The sequence below is a fragment of the Bombus pascuorum genome, chromosome 12 (assembly GCF_905332965.1).
Source record: "Bombus pascuorum chromosome 12, iyBomPasc1.1, whole genome shotgun sequence".
Taxonomy (NCBI): domain Eukaryota; kingdom Metazoa; phylum Arthropoda; class Insecta; order Hymenoptera; family Apidae; genus Bombus; species Bombus pascuorum.
In genome coordinates this window covers 10,869,534-10,892,276 of record NC_083499.1, presented here as the reverse complement: position 1 = coordinate 10,892,276, position 22,743 = coordinate 10,869,534, and the positions used below count along the sequence as shown (strand labels likewise).

Below are 22,743 nucleotides of genomic sequence, written 5' to 3'. Positions count from 1 at the left end.
TTGATTGGATTATATGATTGAATATTAAATTATTATAGCGATCCCTGTCGTAATGCTACATTTTTTCGTTTTAAAGTCTTTATACGGAGTAAAACGTAATTTGTATTATTACGAATAATAAATCGATATATTTAAAATTACGCGATTTGTCGTCATTAACGTTTAATTTCGTAACTACACGAAAATCAAATTGAGAAACGATCCACTTTATCGATTAATTCGAGAAAAAGAGAGAAAAACGCTACGAAGTAACTACCGCTGGTATATCCAGCTACTATAATAAAATCATTTTTATAAAGATGGGTCGAGTGTAATCGCAAGATCAAAGAAACGCCTTGAACGACGTCCACCCGATGTAAAATGAATACAACATTTTTGGAATGATGGAAGCGAGGCGTGGCAGTGTCACAAGAAAAACAAAATCACCTACCACTCACGGAGTACTTTATTTTTGCGCGTTGTGCACAATAAATTGATCCATGGCATAGTCGTTGTCCTCGACGCGAGAACGCTTGAAATTTGTAATAGTCATGGTAGTAATAAAACGTTATTTCATAGTCGACTTCATTCCCTGTGAGTTCGATAGAGACTGGATTGATGGAGAAGACTGTGGGGAAGAGTTTAAAAGCGATTAGTATCAGCGATAGGTAAAATCGAATAAATAAAACAGGACACGTCGATGCTGATGTTCTTTAACAAGCAAGATTTATTGCTTTTACCATATTTTAATCCTCTGCGTTTAATCCTCAAAAACAATTTTTTAAATATCCGAGAAAGATATCTATTATACAAATAAAATATTTATCTTATCGGTAAATAATATCACCTTGAATAGAGTATCGTAGAAAAGTTTACGTTTACGATTAAAGAAAGTTCTTCGGAGAAACATGTTAATATGCTTGTTTAGAAAATAATTTTGCAAGCAAAGGAAGAATCTATCCTTCTATCGTTACAGAAACAGTTGCATAATCTACAAAATACTTGGTAGTATTCAGCAACCAGAATAGCTTCAAAGAAAAGCTTCTTCGGCCATAGCCACAAACGATTTGCCAATTGAACATAGTATATTATTCTAGCAAGTTAATTCCAGCTAGTAGAATCTCACACAATAGCAAACAATCGCTATGCAATTTTCAGAAATGTTTGAATATATCTCGATAATCGTTTAACGCCAAATACACATTTGTCTTTTTACGATTGGTATTTTATGTCGAAGTTACACATATTAGTAAAATATATCGACTATCGCAGTTATATTAAAGTACATCGAGCGACAAATTTAAGTATTTAATACATATTCATAAGAAATACAAATATATTATTATTAAAATATATTAATGGTAAATGCTGAATTGAAAAAACTCGAACAAACTTATTACTCAATTCGACTGTGCTATTTTATGGATATTTAACGACACGATATTTTATATTCAAGCTCTACCACACACGTCAAAGAGAACAGTACGCTTATGGTAAAAACTATCATTTTCCTTTCGCGCGTCATACGAAAATTGATATTTGTACAAAACATATTTGCACGGTGGATTGCAGCAAGAAAAGTAAGAAAAAGCATTAATCTATATGCCGAGGAACAGAAATAGCAACACGAGAAAAGGCGGGCAAAGCACAGACACAGAAGAGAAACGGAAGCAGGAATTACGAGGTAGCTATGAAACAACACACGAAATTCTAACAAGAACAAGAGAAGTATAATATACCCGACGAATCGAAGTCGTTAATTCAAACGAGAAAAGTTGAAGTGTAATCGAGTGGCGGCATACAAATTGACCGCGTATTAATGGCTTTCGTCAGGGACTAATTCACCGCTAAAATGAACAAGAGCAAGCGAGTTTGCGAGTGAACCAGTTCCAGTTCTAATTCTGGTCCATGAACGCGGAATCATAGTGATTTGACATAGTGGTGCCGGTGTTTCCATCTTTCTCTTTTTCTCGTTCTATCCCTGGGTGCTCGGTACGCTCATTAAATTGCTTACGTGACCGTGAAAATAATCGTCTGCTAGACGCGCCGCGGTGTGTAACTATGTACTCAACTGAGAGCATACAACGTTTTGAAATAGAAACGACGTCTGGATGCGCAGATCGTCGATGGTTGTTGTCAGTGTATCAAAGTTCGGTATTCGTGTGCCGCGAGTCGCAAGTGACGTTGCATAAATGAAAATACGAGCCACTTCGACCACGCGTGTGTTACAGATAGCGACGGGACTAAGTACTACATTTCAAGTAGATTAAAAACTAACTTTATAGTTTCGAACGCTTCCTCCTTTTTAACAACTCTGAATGCTTTCCGAAAGTAGGCCATATTCTACCTTTTTAGTTAAATTACTGTTCCTAGCATTTGTTTTTTATTTTTTTAAATATATTGAAATATTTAGAGATATCCGGCTCTTTTTTAAGTGAAGTTATAAAAGAACAAAGTTCGGTAAGAGACATGATTATCAAACTAAATGTATTGGCTAATATTAAAGAAATAAATTTGTACACTTAACTTTCGACATAGTTTACTTATCGCCTCTTATCTGGAGTAATCGAACATCATAAAGTGTAATTTTCCTTTGAAAATTAATCGAGAATTTCTAAGCGCGTATTGAACTTTATGCCGTCGCTGTTTGCGATATAGCTGATACATATGCGAGCTGGTTACAAGCCGACAATGGTTAGATTTAGATGCGTTTGCTACCTTTACGCGTAACTGAAACATCATTTCATATTGATTAAAAGTGTGTCATGCGTGCGACTGACCCATTGACACCGCGTTACGATCGCATAAGAATTGCACAGGAATATTTTACATACAAAATAGAATTCCCTTTTCTATTTCTTTGCTAACGCGTAGAATCTTTCAAGTTGGCATTACGTCTTTAAATTCATTTTCATGAACTTTCATGAACTTTCGGTTCACTTATAAAGATATAACGAAAGTTTTATAACAATTTGCATTAAAATTATGAGAATTTGATTTACATCGGTATGAGTGTATTTCAATTAAAAGAATGTATTGCATGTACGAGTATGTGTCCCGATACTTATGAACAATAATAGTGTAGATATGTTCGGGGAAATCCGTGAAATTGCATAACGTTATCGCGAATGAAAAGACAGAAATTGTCTATTACTTTGTTGATAATTACACGATCGTATCTGAAACACGATGACACAACTAATATGGAATTTATCTAGTGTGTTAGGAGAATTTACCAATAGAAAACGAAGTTCTTCTTTTTCTATAAAACTGAAAACTCGGCTTCCGTAAGAAGATAATCGAAATTTTAATAAAACGTCATGACTGTCAACATTTTTAAAACAAACCAATCTTTTCCAAACATAATAACGTTCAACCTATAATTTCAAGTGTGTCGTTGATAACATGTTACAGTGGACGACTATAAACAATCACTTTAAAGAAGTTCAAGATGCATGGGGAAAATTTCTGCTTTGATATTTCAACTACTCCAAAAAGTTGTATCAATTGATTTATGTAAAATGTTTTAGCAAATTATAAAGATATACATGGTATTGTAAAATAGCATAGGATATAGATAGATCAACCTAGAAGCGCTTATTTCCATAATTATTTTTCTTCTATTTATGGCGATAATTTTCATGTCAGCAAGTTTCCTGGGAGGTGAAGCGTTGCTGTTTCGCGAATGAGCGCCTTATCTAACAAATACAACCATGCAAGATGATTACACTCCACCTATCCTTGTCTACGAGGTTAATTTTCCTCGTTCGTTCACGGTTTATACCATTTTCATTAGGGTATCACATGCAACGTCATCTTACCGATCACCGTAGGCTCCTTCCGCGTTATCTACAGGAATCAAATCGCATCTCTTCGCTTATTCCGTGAGTGCATCTAATAAATAGTAAAAAAAAGAACTCTTGATACATACGGAACGTGTTCCGGAACGTGACACGAAATTTGTAAATCTCAACAAGATGTATCGCTATACATCAGTATCATTGTATCAATCAGCGTATAGAATTTATTTTGTAAGCCTTACAATTCGAGGAGTTTAATTCCATATGAAGAGAATAGAAGATGCCAGTACTTAAGTAAGCTGACAGTATCAAAATTAGAAAATCATGGCTTATGATATTATTTCTATGAAATGTATAATTAAAACAGTCTCTGTCTTCCTTCGCGTAATTACAGAAATTTCACGAAATATTCTAAAGCTTCGGTCCAGTCATTCTCCAGTTACACCGAAGAATTAAGAATTCGTGTAGTTTTCCGCAAAATCGTCACAGTTGTCCGCTATGTTTCGGAGTTCTTGTCTAGCCAAGCGTCATTGACAAAATTAGAATTGACCGCGACTTTCTTGTCAGACTGTACCAACGAGTTCGCTTATTCGGATTTTCTCTTTACTTTTCTGTTTCGTGCAATAGCCAATGATGAGTAGCTCTTGTAACTTTTGCACACTGTTGCAAAAGTACGCCACGTATGTATGTACGTGCGTGTGCGTTAAAGGAGCGAAACGAATGGTTACGTTGATGAAGACTTGCCAGCAGCCAGAGCTGGTCTATACGCGGCGCGAACCACTGTGCTGGTCTCTAGATACACGGGCACGCATATGCATCATCTTGCGGCGACGTGACGCCGTGTCGGTGTAACTTTCGTCGTATCTGTGTTATACAGATCCTAAGCGATGATTGTCATGCGCGAAAAGATTTTCGAGTTAGTCAGGTTAATCGCTAACTCGACGAGCCGCGTGCTACGGCTATTTGAAACTCTTTAGTTTATAGTTTCTGGTATTCGTTGAAACAGAAATTGGAAACAATTTGAATCTTTTAAAATGGATATTAAAAGAAATACTTATTTCGTTGTTACACGCGATACATATGCAAATATACGTGCGCGTCAACACACTACGCTTACATGCAAAAGGTGACCCAGCAAACGTACGTCAGTCTTAGGAACAAGTGAATTACTAACTGTATTGCATACAGCACGTACCTACGATTCAAAATAGAATTCACCGACATATGCCAGTTAATTTATCCGAAGAGACGTGTCGACCGCTATAACAATGATAAATTGATTAAATATCTTAGCAAGATTTATGGAACTGAGTTTATACTACGTGTAAATATGAGCGAAATACAAACAGGAACAAAGATAATGATTTTGTAAAACGGCCAGTTACTCTGTCACGGAAAGCCTTATTTAACGCGTTATATAATTCGACAAAAATAAACATTTTGACAGAACCTGACGTTTCAGGGAAAACAACTACGTTTGGATTCGAAAAGAATGTTAATTTGTTGTAAAATTCGGATAAGAGAAGTATAACGTGATGGTGACCATAATATCGTATTTGTACCATAAGATTTACATACGTAGAAAACATCGCTTGCATCGAATCGAACCTAAATATCTTTAACACGACAGAAGATAGGCGAAAATTTGCATAAGGCAAAGTTCAGTGAATATACAGTGACAAGCACATAAATAGAAAAATTGCTTGTATCAAATTAATTTAGTTTAGTAATTATTGCTCGAAATAAAAATTTAAAGGGCGTTCTTTACAAAATTTATTTATAATTTATTTGTAAAATTTTGAATTAATACGATCAATTAAATTTCTGCGCGAAGCATTTTTATAGTAATATACCTGTATACTCCAATCATAAGGCACATCTTGTATACGGAAATTTTGAACGAATAACGCAATTCGTAAGTTATTTGGACGAGATATAATCAAATTGCATGGCAATTCATTAGTAGAAATTAATTACTAAGGTCGGCAAAAGTTTATTGCTGGAAATATCTTTTTAGAATTCCTATGAAATACGAAACGACTGGAATAGCTGCAATTATTCGGTGAAAAATATGAGCTGAGTTGAACGTTTAACCGCCTCGTATCGCAGAACGTACGCTGTAACCTTGCACTTGCAGTATCATGTAAGAAAGCTGAAGTTTAGTAGAAACACGAATACTGGATTGCATTATATAGCTCGCTGTCACAGTCGAAGAACATTTGGATATCGTTCTGCATCACGAAGGATATTATCGACTCTTCTTTGATAGAATATACACGAGTTCCAAGAATCTTTGAAGAATTTTAAATTTAGATGCTTTACGCTTTCAAAAAATCATCGATTTTTATGCAAGCTCGAACGTACGCTCCGTTAAGGATATCTCGAGGTCGATAAGCGATCAACCTCTATCAATGTCATTGAGTTTACTCGAATTTATATGTAGAAAGTGCTGTATGCAAGTCGAATAATTTTAATATTCTCGCTGAAGCCACACGTTTAAATTTGTCACTGATATTTTTCAACGGCGGAACCTGATTCGATAACATTACCGGCTTGCATTTTAAACGCTTGAATATTTTTATCTTTTACCTGACTATTTTCGCTGACAGAAATTGATTGTTAATCCCAATGGTAATAATAATTACGGTTGGTATTTTTCCGGGAAATATGTACCTTGTAATACTGTTCGATAAAACGGAATTGATAAAGAAATGATTGCATGTAGTCAATTAGATTCAAATAAAAAATTATGTGGTATATTATCTATCTCGAGGTATCAAAATTTACATCGAGATAAGTAAATTTAGTCGATGGAAGTACAGTTAACCAGATATTAAATAAAATTTGATTGAAACGGGTTTCAGATAAACGAAGTTCTACCGTAACTTTCATTTTGATTTTCGCAGTAAAAGTTTTGTATGTATATTAACAATGACGAATAAGACAGATTTATGATAAAATTCTATCACGAGTAGTTAATTTTATTTAATACTAACGTGTACCACACCTTTTTGGAAAAACATGAAATACATGAGTATATTTTCTCAAATTTTAGTCGAACCTAAATGTCTAAATCTAAATCTAAAATGTCTGCAAGTTCACACTTTGCTGGCTGAATGCCACGTTATGAATAAAATATTAACTAATATTAATAAAACATATGATTGCACTCAATATTGAAATTGTACGAATAGAAAAGCCCACAAGAATATTTTATCCAACGGATGAGCACTTTTTTCTTCGTAGGAAAATATTCGAAGAAATTGGAATGGACCCGTAGATTCATTGGAGATAATTTTTCCACGCTAAGGTGATACGTACGAAATATGCAAATTATTCTTCCATTCGCCCGTAAAAAAAGTCACGCTTTAAAAACAACACGCTTCAATGATCCAAAATGAAAATGGTTTACTATTCAACTATGAATATGAAAATGAATAAAAAAGTTGTAGATAATGTAAGATAAAATAACTTTCTTTGTGCCTCCAGATGAACATTTTGCTTAGCCCTGATTTACCGCAAAATTTCAGTAAATAATAACATTGTGTTAAAAAATGGAGTAATATACTTAACTTTTTTAAAGGAAGTATAGTAAACATAAATGAAAGGAAAGATAATTGAATCATAAATTTCTCGATTTTGTAAAGTTTTAAATTTCTAAATTCAATTTTCTCAAACACGAGTTTTCGAATGAAATAATTTTGTTCCGAAATCAAGTTTGTTCGCACTCTACAATATATGGGATAACGGAGTTGGTTATAAAAACATTAATACGTTTACAGTATGTAAACGTTAAAAGGAGCATCTCTCGCCCTTTTAAAATGACCACCGATTTAAGTCTCAGCTTGGTCTCTCGAAATACGATATTGCTGGAAATCCTAATTAATTACACCAGGTCCCGATATGGCGATTAATTAAAACGGAGCAACAAGGTATACGCTGGTCGCCGTAAAAATAAAATATGACGCAATTGACATCTCTGCCGCCACACCCCATTTGGGAAAAAATAAGAAAAGAGAAGGCAAGCGCTTCGATAAATCATAAGCAGACACCTGTCGCGTGGTAAACAGGTTTTGCCGCAGTCACTTTCACACCGATGCGATGCAAAATTCGATGTCGATTTCAGGTTTCGGCTGCCGTCCTGTGCACCATAATACTGCTAGCAAAAATTCGTTTCTTCGTCCAACTGAGCAAGAATTCACCAAATACTGTTAATCAAATTTAATGTAAGACCATGTTCGTAATTTCAAGAAGAAAATAACTTCTCCTCGTCGTAAGAAGAACAGTAATTATGCGCCGTAATAGTCGTGTATAAATATATTAGGACATCTATATACTCCTTATACCTACAGGAAAACTCTAAGAAATACATTATTTAAACGTTATATTATGATAGATAATTGTTAATTAAAATTTTTGGAAATGCTGCTTTTGGAATATAAAGCGAAAGATCTATCGAACCATCGTATGATGCAATTGAAATAACATTTTAGAATGAGATAACTAGAAAATAAAAGGAAAATGGAAAACATCGAATTTATATTAAGTACGATTCATAGGTTTGTGGGTTGGTTCCGAAAATGTTTCCGTTCAAAGACAGTGAATATTCTCAAAGCTGAACCTCATCACCGGTCCGCTAAGTTAACGGTATAATTGGTATCCGTGGACAGGTGTAAGATTCGCAGCTTACACGTTAAGGTATCCTCAACAGGGTAACAACCAATCATTAAGCTAATTCTCAGTTTTGTATCCAAGTTTCGTTTTATGAATAAAGTCTTGTCGTGTAAGAATTTATCTCGATTTCTGTCCCGAAAATATTCCAGAGGCTGTTTTGTACCTTATGTGTTCCCTCTTTTTTACAAGAAGTTCTTGATCCCACTTTACGAGCTCAGGGCTGTTTTCTTCGTATCGGACGATTCTCGACCAGATCGTAATTACAGACTCGCATCGGTAAATTACGTGCAAAATTTCTGAACCAGCGGCAAGCTCTCAAAGCATCTGTAATAATGGCCACGCTTACCGGCTAACAAAATCTAGATATGGCCTCGTATTGCACGTGTAATGAGCTCACAGTTATTATCAAGTGTCACAAGCCTGCAATGAAAATCATCGACACGCACGCAGTATAAGATAAACACACGAAACGACAGGAAATAATACGTATTAACAATCCTTTCGTGCTTCAATTAAAAAAAAAATCGTTAACAATCTCAATATTATCGATTATTAATTTAAATATCATTTTAAATATCAAGTTTTTAATATTATTGATTATTAATGAATCTAAATATTATTTTCTTTTTTCGGGGGTGAGGGGGAGTTAAAATATTACAATCAATTCTGACGGAGAATTTTAAGTTTTAAATATTATTGATTATTAATGGATATAAATATTTTTTTCTTTTTTCGGGGGTGAGGGGGAGTTAAAATATTACAATCAATTCTGACGGAGAATTTTAAGTTTTAAATATTATTGATTATTAATGGATATAAATATTTTTTTCTTTTTTCGGGGGTGAGGGGGAGTTAAAATATTACAATCAATTCTGACGGAGAATTTTAAGTTTTAAATATTATTGATTATTAATGGATCTAAATATTTTTTTCTTTTTTCGGGGGTGAGGGGGAGTTAAAATATTACAATCAATTCTGACGGAGAATTTTCAGTTTTAAATATTATTGATTATTAATGGATCTAAATATTTTTTTCTTCTTTCGGGGGTGAGGGGGAGTTAAAATATTACAATCAATTCTGACGGAGAATTTTAAGTTTTAAATATTATTGATTATTAATGAATCTAAATATTTTTTTCTTTTTTCGGGGGTGAGGGGGAGTTAAAATATTACAATCGATTCTGACGGAGAATTTTTAATAATTATAATGTCGTGTTTCCATAGCATGATATGTAACCTTACGGTAAGGTTACTTCTTTCGATACATATCTCAATAAATTAGAAACTGGGTGACTAGAGAATTGGAATGCTTAGTCAAACGTGTGTGTGGTAATGGTTACTAAATTTAGAAATTTCTTCCTTAACCGTTGGTATTCTTAAGTCTCTATGTACGGCTTCATTGGTTACATACCAGATAAGTCTTAGCGTCTTTAATTGGAATCGCTGTTAGCTGCAATTATTGCGTTGTTTAGTATTACCGATGCGTTTGCGTAAGATAAACGTAACATGCGCTGATTTGCTTTCATTTATGTTAATATGCCATTCACGGCACCATTTCACAATTTTGTCCAAGTGCTCTTGAAGGACTGAAGAAGCTACTTCGGGCTTTTCATCCGCTGCTAGAACTGCAATATCATCGGTGAATGCAGCTGTAGCGACGTTGGCCAAAGTGGATAGGTCTGTCGTATAGATAGAGTATAAGATTGGTCCAAGTACACTTACAGTACTTCAGCCTCAACAGAGAAAACTGGAGTTGTAACATCTAAAAGTCTAACCTTAAGTTGTTAGGTAATTGCTTAGGTAAGGAGGCATGATTAGATAGCATCGACGAAGTAAAATTTTGTTGAGCTTCTATAGCAATGCAACATGTCATACTTTATCAAAAGCTTGTTTAACCCATTTGCATCATGGCTCCACTTAGGAGGACTGGTCCCTATCACCGCGCGCAGTCGGTCGTAGGTGCAGTAAATGACATCCGAATTCTTCATGGAGTTTATCGAAAATTTACTGTTCAAAACGACTGGTAGACAATGTTACTTGGCGAACATCGCATCTTACATTCTTTATAACAGAGGAAGAAAGTAAAAATTATTTATTTGAAAACAAAATTATTTAGATTAAAATGGAAATAAAAAGAAGCAGTCGCAGCGCGCGGATTAATCCGCGCTTGGATGCAAATGGATTAACGTTCAAGAATACTGTTGAGCAATATTTTTTCTTTTACAATTCTTGGCTAATATTACGTGTAATACGGTGTACCCGTTCAGCTGTTGAATGCCGTTTTCGAAATCCAAATTGATGATTTGGAAGCGTCATTGTCTCGTGCAATATGGTATGCAGGCGTTTGCTTAACATTTTTGCAAAGAGTTTGGATAGACTCGACAGTAAGCTGCTTGGACTGTCTTATTTTCCTTACTCAATACTTTTGTTAAAACGCAATAACTCAGAATGCCGGTAATCCTGTCAGAGTCGAGTAGCTAAGAAAGTTTCACATCATCAAGACAACGCGACGTATACGTTAATAGCAACGAATGTATCAACTTATTAACAGTTTGCGTAATGTGAAAGTTAACAGAAATCGGACACTACGTTGGGATCGATCGAAACGTATAAATTAAAGAGAGAGATATATTTGTCAAATTCGCAACATTTTTGATATTACATTAAGGTACTATATGTAAAGTATTAAAATATATATTATAATTGTAAGTAAACAACAGCGATCCGTAAGTGCATAAGCAAAACGTCGACAGTCATTCCGTTAAGAAGAAGATTGCGCTAGAAAGATTAGTCAGATAGCAAATATAATTGTTCTAAAAGCTTTTGTCTTTTAAGTAAGTTTCTGTGTTCTGCCTAAGATATTAGCGAATTGTTTTTAAGACATAGCAAAAGTGTACTTTAAAAAAATATCAGAATAAAAGAAATCTTTATCTAGTTATTTCTAGGTATCTCTAGTTTTAACCGGAAAAGACAAGTTAAATCAAATTGCCAGTGTGTTGGTCTTAACCATTTTTTTACTTAACAATTTCTCACTCTTTAACGTCTCGTTTCATTTATATTAACAATAAATAACATCGTATTTATATATACAAAACTTAACTGATTCCTTTTCGTGAACTTTTAACTTGGTCATTGTAAAAGCTCACCTTCTACAAAAACGATCCGTTTTAACATAATAGCAACTTTTGCCTTCCGTAGCGTGTGACATACTAACATACAACTGTAACATCTGCGTGCACGTTCTTTCAATAGAAAAGGTTAGCCTTTGAAGGAAATGAAACGATGTGCATGACTCACATAGATTCCCAGAAATACGTACATTCTCGGGAACTTGTAAACTTCAGGCATAATGTTAAATTAATTAATGTTAAATTAAAGTAACTTTACGATAACAATCTTCAAAACATATTTTGCATTTTTTCAAATTAATATTCCATTATTAAGCGTCCAGTGACTTATTGTCAGTAGTGTATATCGATGCTTACAATTAACGTCAATGAGAGTGATCTTAAGCAGACACGAAGCATTATCGTTGATGCGGTTGTTCACGCTCAAGGAACGCCATCAGTCATGATCGTCTGCAAAACGAGTCTTTGCCGTAACGACGTATTATTAATCATTTTTATCCTTGTGTTAATATCAATAGAGGTCTATACATGTGGTTACATTCTTATGCATTGTATTGTATATGAATACTAGTCGTGGATGTTTAATTAATCGTTCTGTAATTTAATTAACTAACTGCAGTCATTATCGTTATCACCTTTTTCTTATACTGCATAAATGAATGTCACGTTTGTTTTGTTCGTCTGGTTTTGAAGCGACATCCTTTCAATGGATAACCGAAAGGAGTATTTAAACAATTGAGTCGCAAATGCTGATAGTGATAAAATCTGATAGTGATGCACGGATAGGTAGGTAAGAAATAAGATGTACAAAAATATATATTATCTCTAGAAAAAAAAGGATAAATATAGAGTATATAAGTATATATGAAGAGAAGAAAGTAAAAATTATTCATAGTAGTCAAATGGAACATACTTTTGGAAGATATAGCGAATAGAAAAATGGAAATTAGACTCAAGTACATAAAAGTGCAAAAGCCACACAGTATACATCAAGTATATATGAAAAGAAGAAAATAAAAATTATTCATAGTAGTCAAATGGAACATACTTTTGGAAAATATAGCAAATAGAAAAATGAAAATTAGACTCAAGTACAAAAAAGTGCCAAAGGCATACAGTCTATATCAAGTATATATGAAAAGAAGAAAATAAAAATTATTCATAGTAGTCAAATGGAACATACTTTTGGAAAATATAGCGAATAGGAAAATGGAAATTAGACTCAAGTACAAAAAAGTGCAAAAGACTTCGTTGGCAGTTTCAGAATGTGATAAAAAAATATATGGTGCAATGAGCTTATATTTAAAACATTTGTGCGTTAAACTATTAGAATGAGTTCGTGATGACTAATTTGTGTAATAACAGATTGGTTAAAATTCAGTTACAATATATTATACGTATATTTTATGAGCCTTTTTATTATTACCCCTTGTTTAACATTTAATTCTCTATAACTAAATGTACGTGAAATGTGATAATTCAAGTTTATAATATATCCATGATATAGTATATTTAAGATCTCTATCACTGCATGCAACTTGCAATACGAATACATTAAGCTACTACAAATTAAACACAAATGGACATAAGAAGGCTAAAAGTAGAAACTTGACTCACTGGTTTCTCGCAATATAATTATCATGGAGATTCAAGTGCAATATATTTGACAGCATGCGCCTCGTATATTTATTAAGAGTGCAGAACAATGCAGGCGCGTACGAAGTAATTGAAAAGAGAAAGAGAGCATTTCAACGCTATCTATAGAAGGCTATATGTGTATATATGTACGTTCCTTAAGGTCAACACGCAAGAAATCACCGAAGCCTGACTCCTCTAACAATGTAACTAAGTCACGAGTAGCGATCTTAATTAATCGTACTTTTTCGCTTGGTCTTTTAATCCGCGATTAGTAGTGAACTTGCCAATTGCACTCACAATGAAAAATAAGCAAATACAAATGAAACATTTGTCTTACTGACGCGTGATTATACATATATCGGTATAAGAATACAGAAAGAGTCGGTACAGAGATATAGATATAGAATTGTTGCAAAAACAATGACAAGAAACGAGATTCTATACTTCAAATGAACGATACTGTAGAAGGAATGAATAATTGCAAAGTAATTCGAATGCCTTCGTCGAGATAATTAAAGATACATTTGAATAAATAACTTGATCATTCAATAAGATACGAACAGCTTCTCACACATTCATTTTTCATTTATTTTGTAAAATAAGTAAATTAATAGTTTGTGACAGATTATAATCTGAGCCAGTTTTAATAATTTTGGTACACAATGTGAATTTTGTGACTGTCTTTTACACGTTTACAAAGATTGAACGAAATCTGGAGCTTTTTTATTGAACTACTCTTACATTTTTATAAATACTTTATCCATTTGAAACAATTTTTTTAGAAACAACTGGAGATATTGATAACAGCTAAAAGCTATATATATGTAGACTTAAGCTTAAGAAAGTACTCTATATCGAACAAACAATTCTTACGTTTGTTATAAATAACTTCAATTTGTTATACTAATACACTTTTCGTTGATGTTTAAAAACACTATAATGTTAAAAATCAGGTCAATACGTAGACCGTATTATTTATATCGACGAACGTATCGAAGGAGATATGTCTAGACATTCAATTTTCTTCTTAAGAGCGTAAAATTGGATAGAACTGATCCTGTAACATTTTCAACATAGAAGAAACTGCATGTATATTGCTCACATACCACAAGTATCGAGGATTTTGTTCTGGTCTTTCAGAGGCTTATTAAACGCTATCTGGCCTCGCTTTATTCCCTTAATGTATTACGTCGATTGAAATAGGATCTCTAATGGGTGAACGCGTCGATGCACGAAGCGGAGCATTGCCTGGTTTTTGTGAAAGTAGGTAAATTAAATTAAAGATGTAATTAAGTCAATTACACAAAATAATATATGCAAGCACCGGATAAATATTCACGCTATTGTGGAACAATAATTGCTGCTTCGCAATCTTCGATGAATATATAACAAAAGAAATAAAATACGAGGAATGCATCAGAATTGATTAATACAAATATAAGAATATAAGAGATAATCTATTAAGGAATAAATCATGTTACACTACTCGATCGCAGCGAGCCGTCGAGTTTCACGGTGAGTCAGGTGAACCTCACCTCGATAGTAGGGATGACGACCGTGTAATTACGAAAAGGATCTCTTTGTGCAATTATCGAATATTTCCTGTATTATTGCTAGACAACGATTGAACAAATACGATGGCAGTAATAATTAGCCTGCAGATGTTCATGCACTTATGAAAAATTTGAATATGCAAGAATATATAAAATATTAAATGTGAAATAGCGTAAAGGAAACAACAAAAAATGGATACATTTTTCCAGATATTCGAAAAACAAAAATATGGGTATGATTGTTTTAAACAATTTTTGATAGTTTCAATTTCCTTTTAATATTTAACGTAACGCATAACGTACCAATCACAGAAGGTAATTGCGTAAGAAATTTTCACTTGGTTTGAGAATTTTCTTAGAACATTAACCTTCCTTTTTGAAAAAGCAACATTTGATTTCCGTATTTCTTTTTTTCTTCGAAATAACGAAGGCATTAACCAATAAATTTACATCACAGCCAACAAGAAAATGCTTCCAATCTTACGATCTATCTTGCCACTTCAAATACGTGCTTAGTTTGCATGAAATATGTACAACTAAGATCGAATCGGTCTTTTCAATTGACCAACGAATAGGAAAATAGTAACCTGCCATATTCATGTTACGCCCTCTTGATTTGAACGTGAATCTATAAATTTGTCTTGTGACTTAATCTCGAAGCTAGCTATGCACGACCCACGCGACAGACGTATTTCGCGTATAGAAAATTAACTCTTAACGTTCCATTCTAAGCGAAGTTGTATCAACGTAACCATTTCTGTTCCATGGAAATCATAAATCTGCTAGCAACGCACACTTAAGTGACTGTACGTAACATCATAATACAAAATAACGCGCATTACGTCTAACGTCTATACGTGTTAGATGTAACAGTATGGACAGTCACAATCCAAAATTTTTACTCATCCTCGCAGGTATTTATAAAGATGTGTTACGATAATTACATAATTTAAAAGAACTAGGTCTATATCTTTACTTCTACTATAAAAGTTAAGTAAGTTGACGTTACCTTACTCGATATTTCATTTAGAATCTTTCTTCGTTCAGTTCATATCATCTAGCTCTATGTAAATAATCCCACAGTTTTATGGAAGACAAAGAAATTGAGATATCGTAGTACCGTGATAAGCAATACATTTTTATTCAAAGCAAAGCCTGAATTAATTACGTCTCCTAACGGCTCACTCTAACAGCCCTTTTTCGAGTCCACTGTCGACGAAGCGTCGCTTCATAGACGCGTATTAGATGCTTCTCTATGCTTCTATGCAACGACCTTTGTACGTCTGTCCACGAAACAGCAACGAACTGTTTTCGTCGCTGCGCGTTTTCATCGTGACCACTGGCGCTAACATCGTCAGTAGCGAGGTGTACGTTGGAGCTATAAACGAATCTCTTGATATAGAATGAAAGCGTCTTCCTCGTGGCTCGACGTTTCCATAATGAGATAAAATATATCTCACTGCACGCTTCGTACTCTGAACACCGGCATAGACGTATAGTCACGTCTAGTAGACTAACGCTTCATGGACAATGAGCCTTAGATTTATGCAAATCTGACGCATTATTTGTATGCTTGATCCTTGCTGAGCAGCGTTTAAATCTATCGAAACAATCTCCATCGACTATTGAAGTCGCTGGAAAAAATAATAAACGATAGCGCGTTATCAGCAATTTTCCTTTAACGCGAATATGATTTAATATGAATTTAAAACATAACTTATACATTACTTATCCCCCAAAAAGGGCGAAGGCAATTATTTCTTTGGCATTGAAAGATTCATCCTTGAAAAGGTTAAAAACGAGGACTGTAACTTCTGGAATTACCTTATCCTTTTATTTCTCGGAACAGAAATTATTCGTGCCGCTTGAACGACGTTGGTTTCTTTGGAACGGGCGAATGTCGAATTCGATATCCAACCTGTCGCATTCTCTCGTCAGTACGAGAAACAGAACGGAGCAACGAACAAAACGACATTTCCGCCGGCGCAGCGTGACGACAAGCGTCATTCTACTCTTCTCTTTAAAGGCATTAGTCGCGGTAATGCCTCGGGATAATTAAGGTATAACTTGTGTACACCGACGTTACACGCCCATATTTATTTGCTCGAGGCTGACCGCAAACGGCGTTCTTGCGCCAGCAACAACATTTTTCTTTTTACCGGGCGTCATTAATCTCTGCCTCGAGTGGCTAGGTGTAAAGGTTCGCCATTCAATTGGCGCGTCTTGGACTGCACACAAGTCATGTATTTCACGCACACGAGTATTCAACTAACGTCTCGCGATTTCGTAGATAACACACTGGACGAACAGTGAAGAATATGTGGTATCGAAAGATATCGAAAGTTGTGTTATGTTTTTTTCAGTTGATAGAAAGTGAGGATTTAAACGGGGATAATCGAGTCGATAAGAATGCTTGTGCGTACAGATTACACGCTTCAGATATGTGAATTCGGTGTTGATGTTGAATTCATGAAGTTACGTAAAATGGAAACAGCTTAGTCGATTCTCTCGATACGAAGAGTGTATTGTTGTATGCGATTAGGCCGTGCAGAGATATTTTCTATACGTAAACACGAAATTATTTATAAAATAGCTTGATATAATCCAACGCTGTTACACATAAAGTGATACACAGATGTGAAAATCTCTGCTAACTGCTAATCGTAAGTGTCTCTGTCTGACCATCTCTTTAACGTGTTTAGACGACTAAACTATAAAGCGATCTTTAACTCAACAGCACAATCGCGTATCTAATTACGGTTGATAAACTAATTTCGGTGCGAATGAACGAACCAACAGAACTGAAAACAACGAAACGTTTCGAGAGTGAATCGAACAGCATATTTAGCAACAGTTTAACCACTCGCAGCAACTTATAACTGTAAATCGTCTACCTGTTTTCCAACAAACTTGCAGGAATGCGACTTTCTACATAGACTTAAAAGTATCCAACTCGACTTTCAGTTCCGTGCGAACGTGTATATATATATCTAGCTTAGAACGGTGTTGGCATGCATGAAACACGACATCTTCACCATAATTGCTGTTCCCTCGTACCGCAATTCGAGCTAATAACGTACTACGCGTACGATCTATTTCCAGCTACCATAAGGCGCAGTTTATTTTTCTTACCGATAAGCTGAACGCGTTGCATGCAACTTTTATTTGCAACTTTTCCTTTTTACCATTTCTGTAGTGTCGCGGGGGATAAATACGAGAAATCTACAACACGCTTCAAATGAAATAATTAATGGCACTCGGGTATATGATAGTAACATAGTGGTAAACTGGTGAGATTTTTGCCGGCTATTTATCAGTCCCGTATTATGTCTGCTTTAAATCATTCGAGTACGGCTTGTTTCATTATTGAATGTAATTGATAGCTTAGATAGTCTTTCTTCGCGCATATCGATTCCGATAATTCAGAGTAAGCTATTAGTCGTTGCTACGTATTAAGTCTCAGACCCGCTTAACACGGTTCACCGTCTTAATTATTAAAGATTATGATCTTTAAATAGTACATTGTGTACAGAAATAGAATTACAGAAATATTTGAAATATTACGAATCGAATGATCGAACGATGAACGTTTGCTTCGACAGCGAGTAATAAACTTCTGCTTGCAATTTTAGAAAAATTGTTCTTTTTTTCTCCAACCATTGAAAATTTTCATCCACTGTCAAAAGTCTTAATATCGTCCTTTTTCGCTATATACCTTCCTATTATCTACGTTACACGAGTCATTCACAAAAGTCTTTTGTATTTTTACTTACATACGGAACATTGTACATAAAGAAATTAAGAATGCGCATTCTTGAAAGAACAAAGAAAATAAACAAACGTATAGAAAAAGAAAAAGACAAGCGCGATCGATAAAGAAATATCCAACGAACGAGACAACGGATCGATATAAAATCTACCATAAAAAATTAAAAGAATTTAGAAAATAAATCAGCACGAGAGCTGTTAAGTTACTTAATCCATTAAACATCAACCAGTGAAACAATGTACAAATGTTGCACGAGCGCAACAATGTGGCCAAAGGTGAATAAAGTAGGATAAGTTGATGTTTTGTCAAAACGTAAAAAATAAATATATTGGAATAATAGTCCATTAAAAAATTAGAAAAATAATTAGAGAAAAAGGATTTATATAATATAGTTTTATTTCTTCAAATTTCATAATATATATGTATTATAGAATCTAAAATAAAAACAATATTGGAGAAATTCTAGAAATTCCTTTTCATAATTGCAATGTGAATTCGATAGAATTCGATTATGTACACTAATTGAAAAATATTACACAGGTAACGTTCGCACATCTTTGGCTCTTAATGGGTGGAGATACTCTAAATTACCCAGTACATAATTTGTAATTTTATGTAATTTCTTTGTTCGTTCGTGTCTCTGAGAAAGAGCCTGTGTAAGCGATAGAAGCAACTATAAATACCATCTAAAAAAAAAAATCACCTTTCGTGTCTTAAAATGCTGTGGTTGCACGTTTCAACAGCAGCAGACAGAGTCTTAACAAAAGTCCAAATAAAAGGTCAAACATCAGGATTAAAATTAATCATTCCCAATTTCTACCTGAGTTTATAACATGCTTTTTGAGTGGTAATTTATCACACCAAATGTGCAGCGTGAACCTAATTCGTTAAGCCCGACAAAAACGTACATCAGGGTAGCAACGAAGCCATCTCACGTCACTCATCAAGACACCTCAATAAACAATGAAGTGGCAATTTGGCCAGTCTATTTGCAGCTTATTTGGAGGAGCTTGTGTACAAGACAGAGGCACGATGATCAACGATGATACGTGCCCCAGGCCAGCACAGGTTCCTGATGGCAATATTATGACTTACGAGTTACAGACCGCACGCTTAAGCGATTTATAATGATTGGCTCGAGCAAACAGTAGTCAAGTAAGTAAACTACTTAATAAATTATGCCTCAACCTTTTTCACGCCTGCTTGATCGCCCCATCTTTATAATTTTTTACTCCTGTCAGACAGAGGAAGACAGAGGGTGAACGCACCCGACCGGTTATTATGTCGCATTTCATGGTATTCTACTCCGTGTTATCTGGAAAATACTCATCCATCCAGCTAATGTGTCCAAGTTCCTCGCGAAATGAATTAACACGTACCTTAATAGAAGCGATTTTACTTTTGGATATATTTAATTAGCAACCCCTTGTCAGGGTAACTCATCCAGCAAATGTATCACGAGACACTTTTGGAGAAATATTCTTTCGATAGAAGTATGTTTGTAAATTATTACGTATTACAATGTAAGCATATATTTTATCTATATCGTTAGCTTAAATTATACGTAGATATATTTATCTCAATTAGCGAATCAGAATACATTAAATTATAAGTTACAGAATGTGAAGCTAATATATTATTCGTAATATGACGAAAAATATTCTGATTTCAAAAGACGCTCCTATATAAGATTTTCGAAATATTAAAGCCAGTACGTAACTATTTTTCTTTTTCTTTTTACGTCAAGTATTTTGTACTTTCAGCAATTAAAATTCATTTTCACGTAAAATATTTAAATTCAAAGCTGTGATAACGAGTTTAATTTACGCCTTCCATTCATATTGTATAATACGTCGTCGTCGGTTGTTATAGTTATATTACCCAATTAATCATAGGTACAAATTACAAAATAATATATAACATCCTACCTTGATAATCGTCGCAAATTCCATTTGACTGAATCAGGAATTTCTCAAGCTCGAATCTTCGCGTGTAAAATATTGTATTTTAATGACACACTGATTTATACGGTGATTCATAAAATACCGACCAACACAGAAAATATCAATTACGATGCGATGACATCGAAAAAATTAACCTCCCGTATAGCAGATATTCTTAAGAATGATCTGGAAATTTAGTAATACGTTGTATGCGCGTACTCGTAACAGTAGATAAAGTGAAGATGTTTATGAATAAAGGAAATAATTTATTTCGGTATTTATAATAACATATGCCTCTTAAACTTTATTCTGCCTATAGTTACAACATAATTTACACGTTGCAGGCATAAGGTAATTCCAGAAGAGATACTTTTTGAGAGGTAACATCTAAACCAAATTCAATCGTCCATAAAAAACGGTAATATTCCAATAATGCAACTTTTTCGTTTCTGATATTTTTGATGTTATTTAAATTATACTTTTTCTAGCGTACTTGCGAGAGTTTTCTGATTAAAATAACACCAAACACATGTGTGTATATATATATATTCCAGAAGAGATACTTTTTGAGAGGTAACATCTAAACCAAATTCAATCGTCCATAAAAAACGGTAATATTCCAATAATGCAACTTTTTCGTTTCTGATATTTTTGATGTTATTTAAATTATACTTTTTCTAACGTACTTGCGAGAGTTTTCTGATTAAAATAACACCAAACACATGTGTATATATATATATATATAAAAATTGCAAATGTAACCTCAATCAGAAATTAATTATTAAACATCTTCGATCTACTCGTTTCTGCGAATATCATACATACCTCTAAATTCTTCGAATTCCATTTCAAATTATCTTACGTGGCTTATTCGCAAATATGTATAGTGTACATATTTCAACATACATCTTCTTGGTGATATTAAACCAAATCTTCCTATGTAGACCAAATGATAACGAATCTTGGAGTGTTGAAGCAAATATAGAAATCATCGAAGGACCATTTTCGACCATAAAGGATCTTCAAAAACGATGATTTCGTAACTCAACCGGCGAGACGCATAGGTGGAAAATTTTCTTGACAAGTGGAGAATCGCGAATGTAACGAAATTAGCAGCAGGAGATTGGCAGCGTAAATATCGTGGAAACGAACGAAGACGCTATAACGCGTTAAGCGATGCTATTTCGGATTATTCACCTTATCCTGTCCAGAACTATTTCTTTATCGTAACAATTTGAAAGGTTCATGTCCCCGACTCTGAATTATTTTTCGGGGAACTCAACATGTCATAATTTTGTAAAACAATAACAAAAATTTGGAAATCAACATAAGGATGAAATCAATTCTGAACGATGATATCACGATGTAGCACCACTATAGCGAAGGAAGTTTATCGCTTTAAATGTTGCCAATTTCATCACGCTGCAACTTCCGCGTGCGAGAAAAGAAAATCGTCTTCCAATCGTTGAATCACTGTTAAATTTATCTTTGTCGCTTCTCCAATGAAAACTTCAAGAAAGCAAAAGGTTCGTTTCCACGCGACAAATTGGAAAAGGAATCTTCCATCGACATCGCTTTTAAGAAAACTTTACGAAATTCAAATAATCATATAAAAAAAGCCTGTGAGATGTTTTTGCCGGCATAACGCGTTCAAGTAGGCCATAAATTTACGATAAGCAAAAAAAATTTGTGGATTTTCGGACAGAAGACTATGGAAGCTAGAGAGAAGAAGATGACATCGTTGAGTGTTAAATAAAGATAAAGTTGAATTATAATAGTAAATTCTTTTCTGTACATTCGATAATATACTTGTATAATTTACTGAAAATTCCATGATTTTAACGCGTTTATAACAGAAACACGAAGGCAGGTTCAGAACAAAGTATACTTTACCATCGACCATGCGCCTCACGACTTCCTCGGGATTAGCTCCTGCATATTTTAAATTGATGTACATCAACAATATCGCTTCCCAAGGATATTGGAAGAGTTCTACGAGCTTGGTACTATGTTCCAGCAGGATTTCCACGCTTTCACCTGCGACACAATCCAAACATCGTACATTGTTAAAACGAATGTCACCATTAAATTTTTTATTCTATGAGTTTGAACATTGAAAAGATTAAGAAATATTGTATTATGTAAAAGTATTCTATTGTACAAAATTATGCCATATACCTGTAATATATTACGAACATTATGAGTTTGAGCATCAAAAGATTAAGAAATATTGTATTATGTAAAAGTATTCTATTGTAC

At 34.1% G+C, this 22,743-nt stretch overlaps 1 protein-coding gene and 1 long non-coding RNA gene across 8 annotated transcripts in view; both read right to left on the bottom strand.

Annotated features, from left to right (window-relative positions):
• LOC132912979 (doublesex- and mab-3-related transcription factor A2) overlaps positions 1–22,743 on the bottom strand; it is a 100,875-nt gene that overhangs the window by 39,168 nt on the left and 38,964 nt on the right. For 3 of the 7 annotated variants that reach the window (XM_060970849.1, XM_060970851.1, XM_060970850.1), the window contains one exon: positions 22,378–22,521. In XM_060970849.1, the coding sequence (XP_060826832.1) occupies positions 22,378–22,521 (144 nt within the window). Of the gene's footprint in view, positions 1–12,596; positions 16,407–20,469; positions 20,671–21,309; positions 22,203–22,377; positions 22,522–22,743 lie in introns of those variants that run through there. The other 4 variants (XR_009659300.1, XR_009659303.1, XR_009659302.1 and 1 more) reach the window with 4 other exon arrangements.
• On the bottom strand, positions 3,436–5,480 carry LOC132913010 (uncharacterized). Its single transcript, XR_009659314.1, has 2 exons — positions 3,911–5,480; positions 3,436–3,828 (listed from the first exon to the last, which is right to left on the bottom strand). It is a non-coding gene; the product is annotated as an uncharacterized LOC132913010 (long non-coding RNA).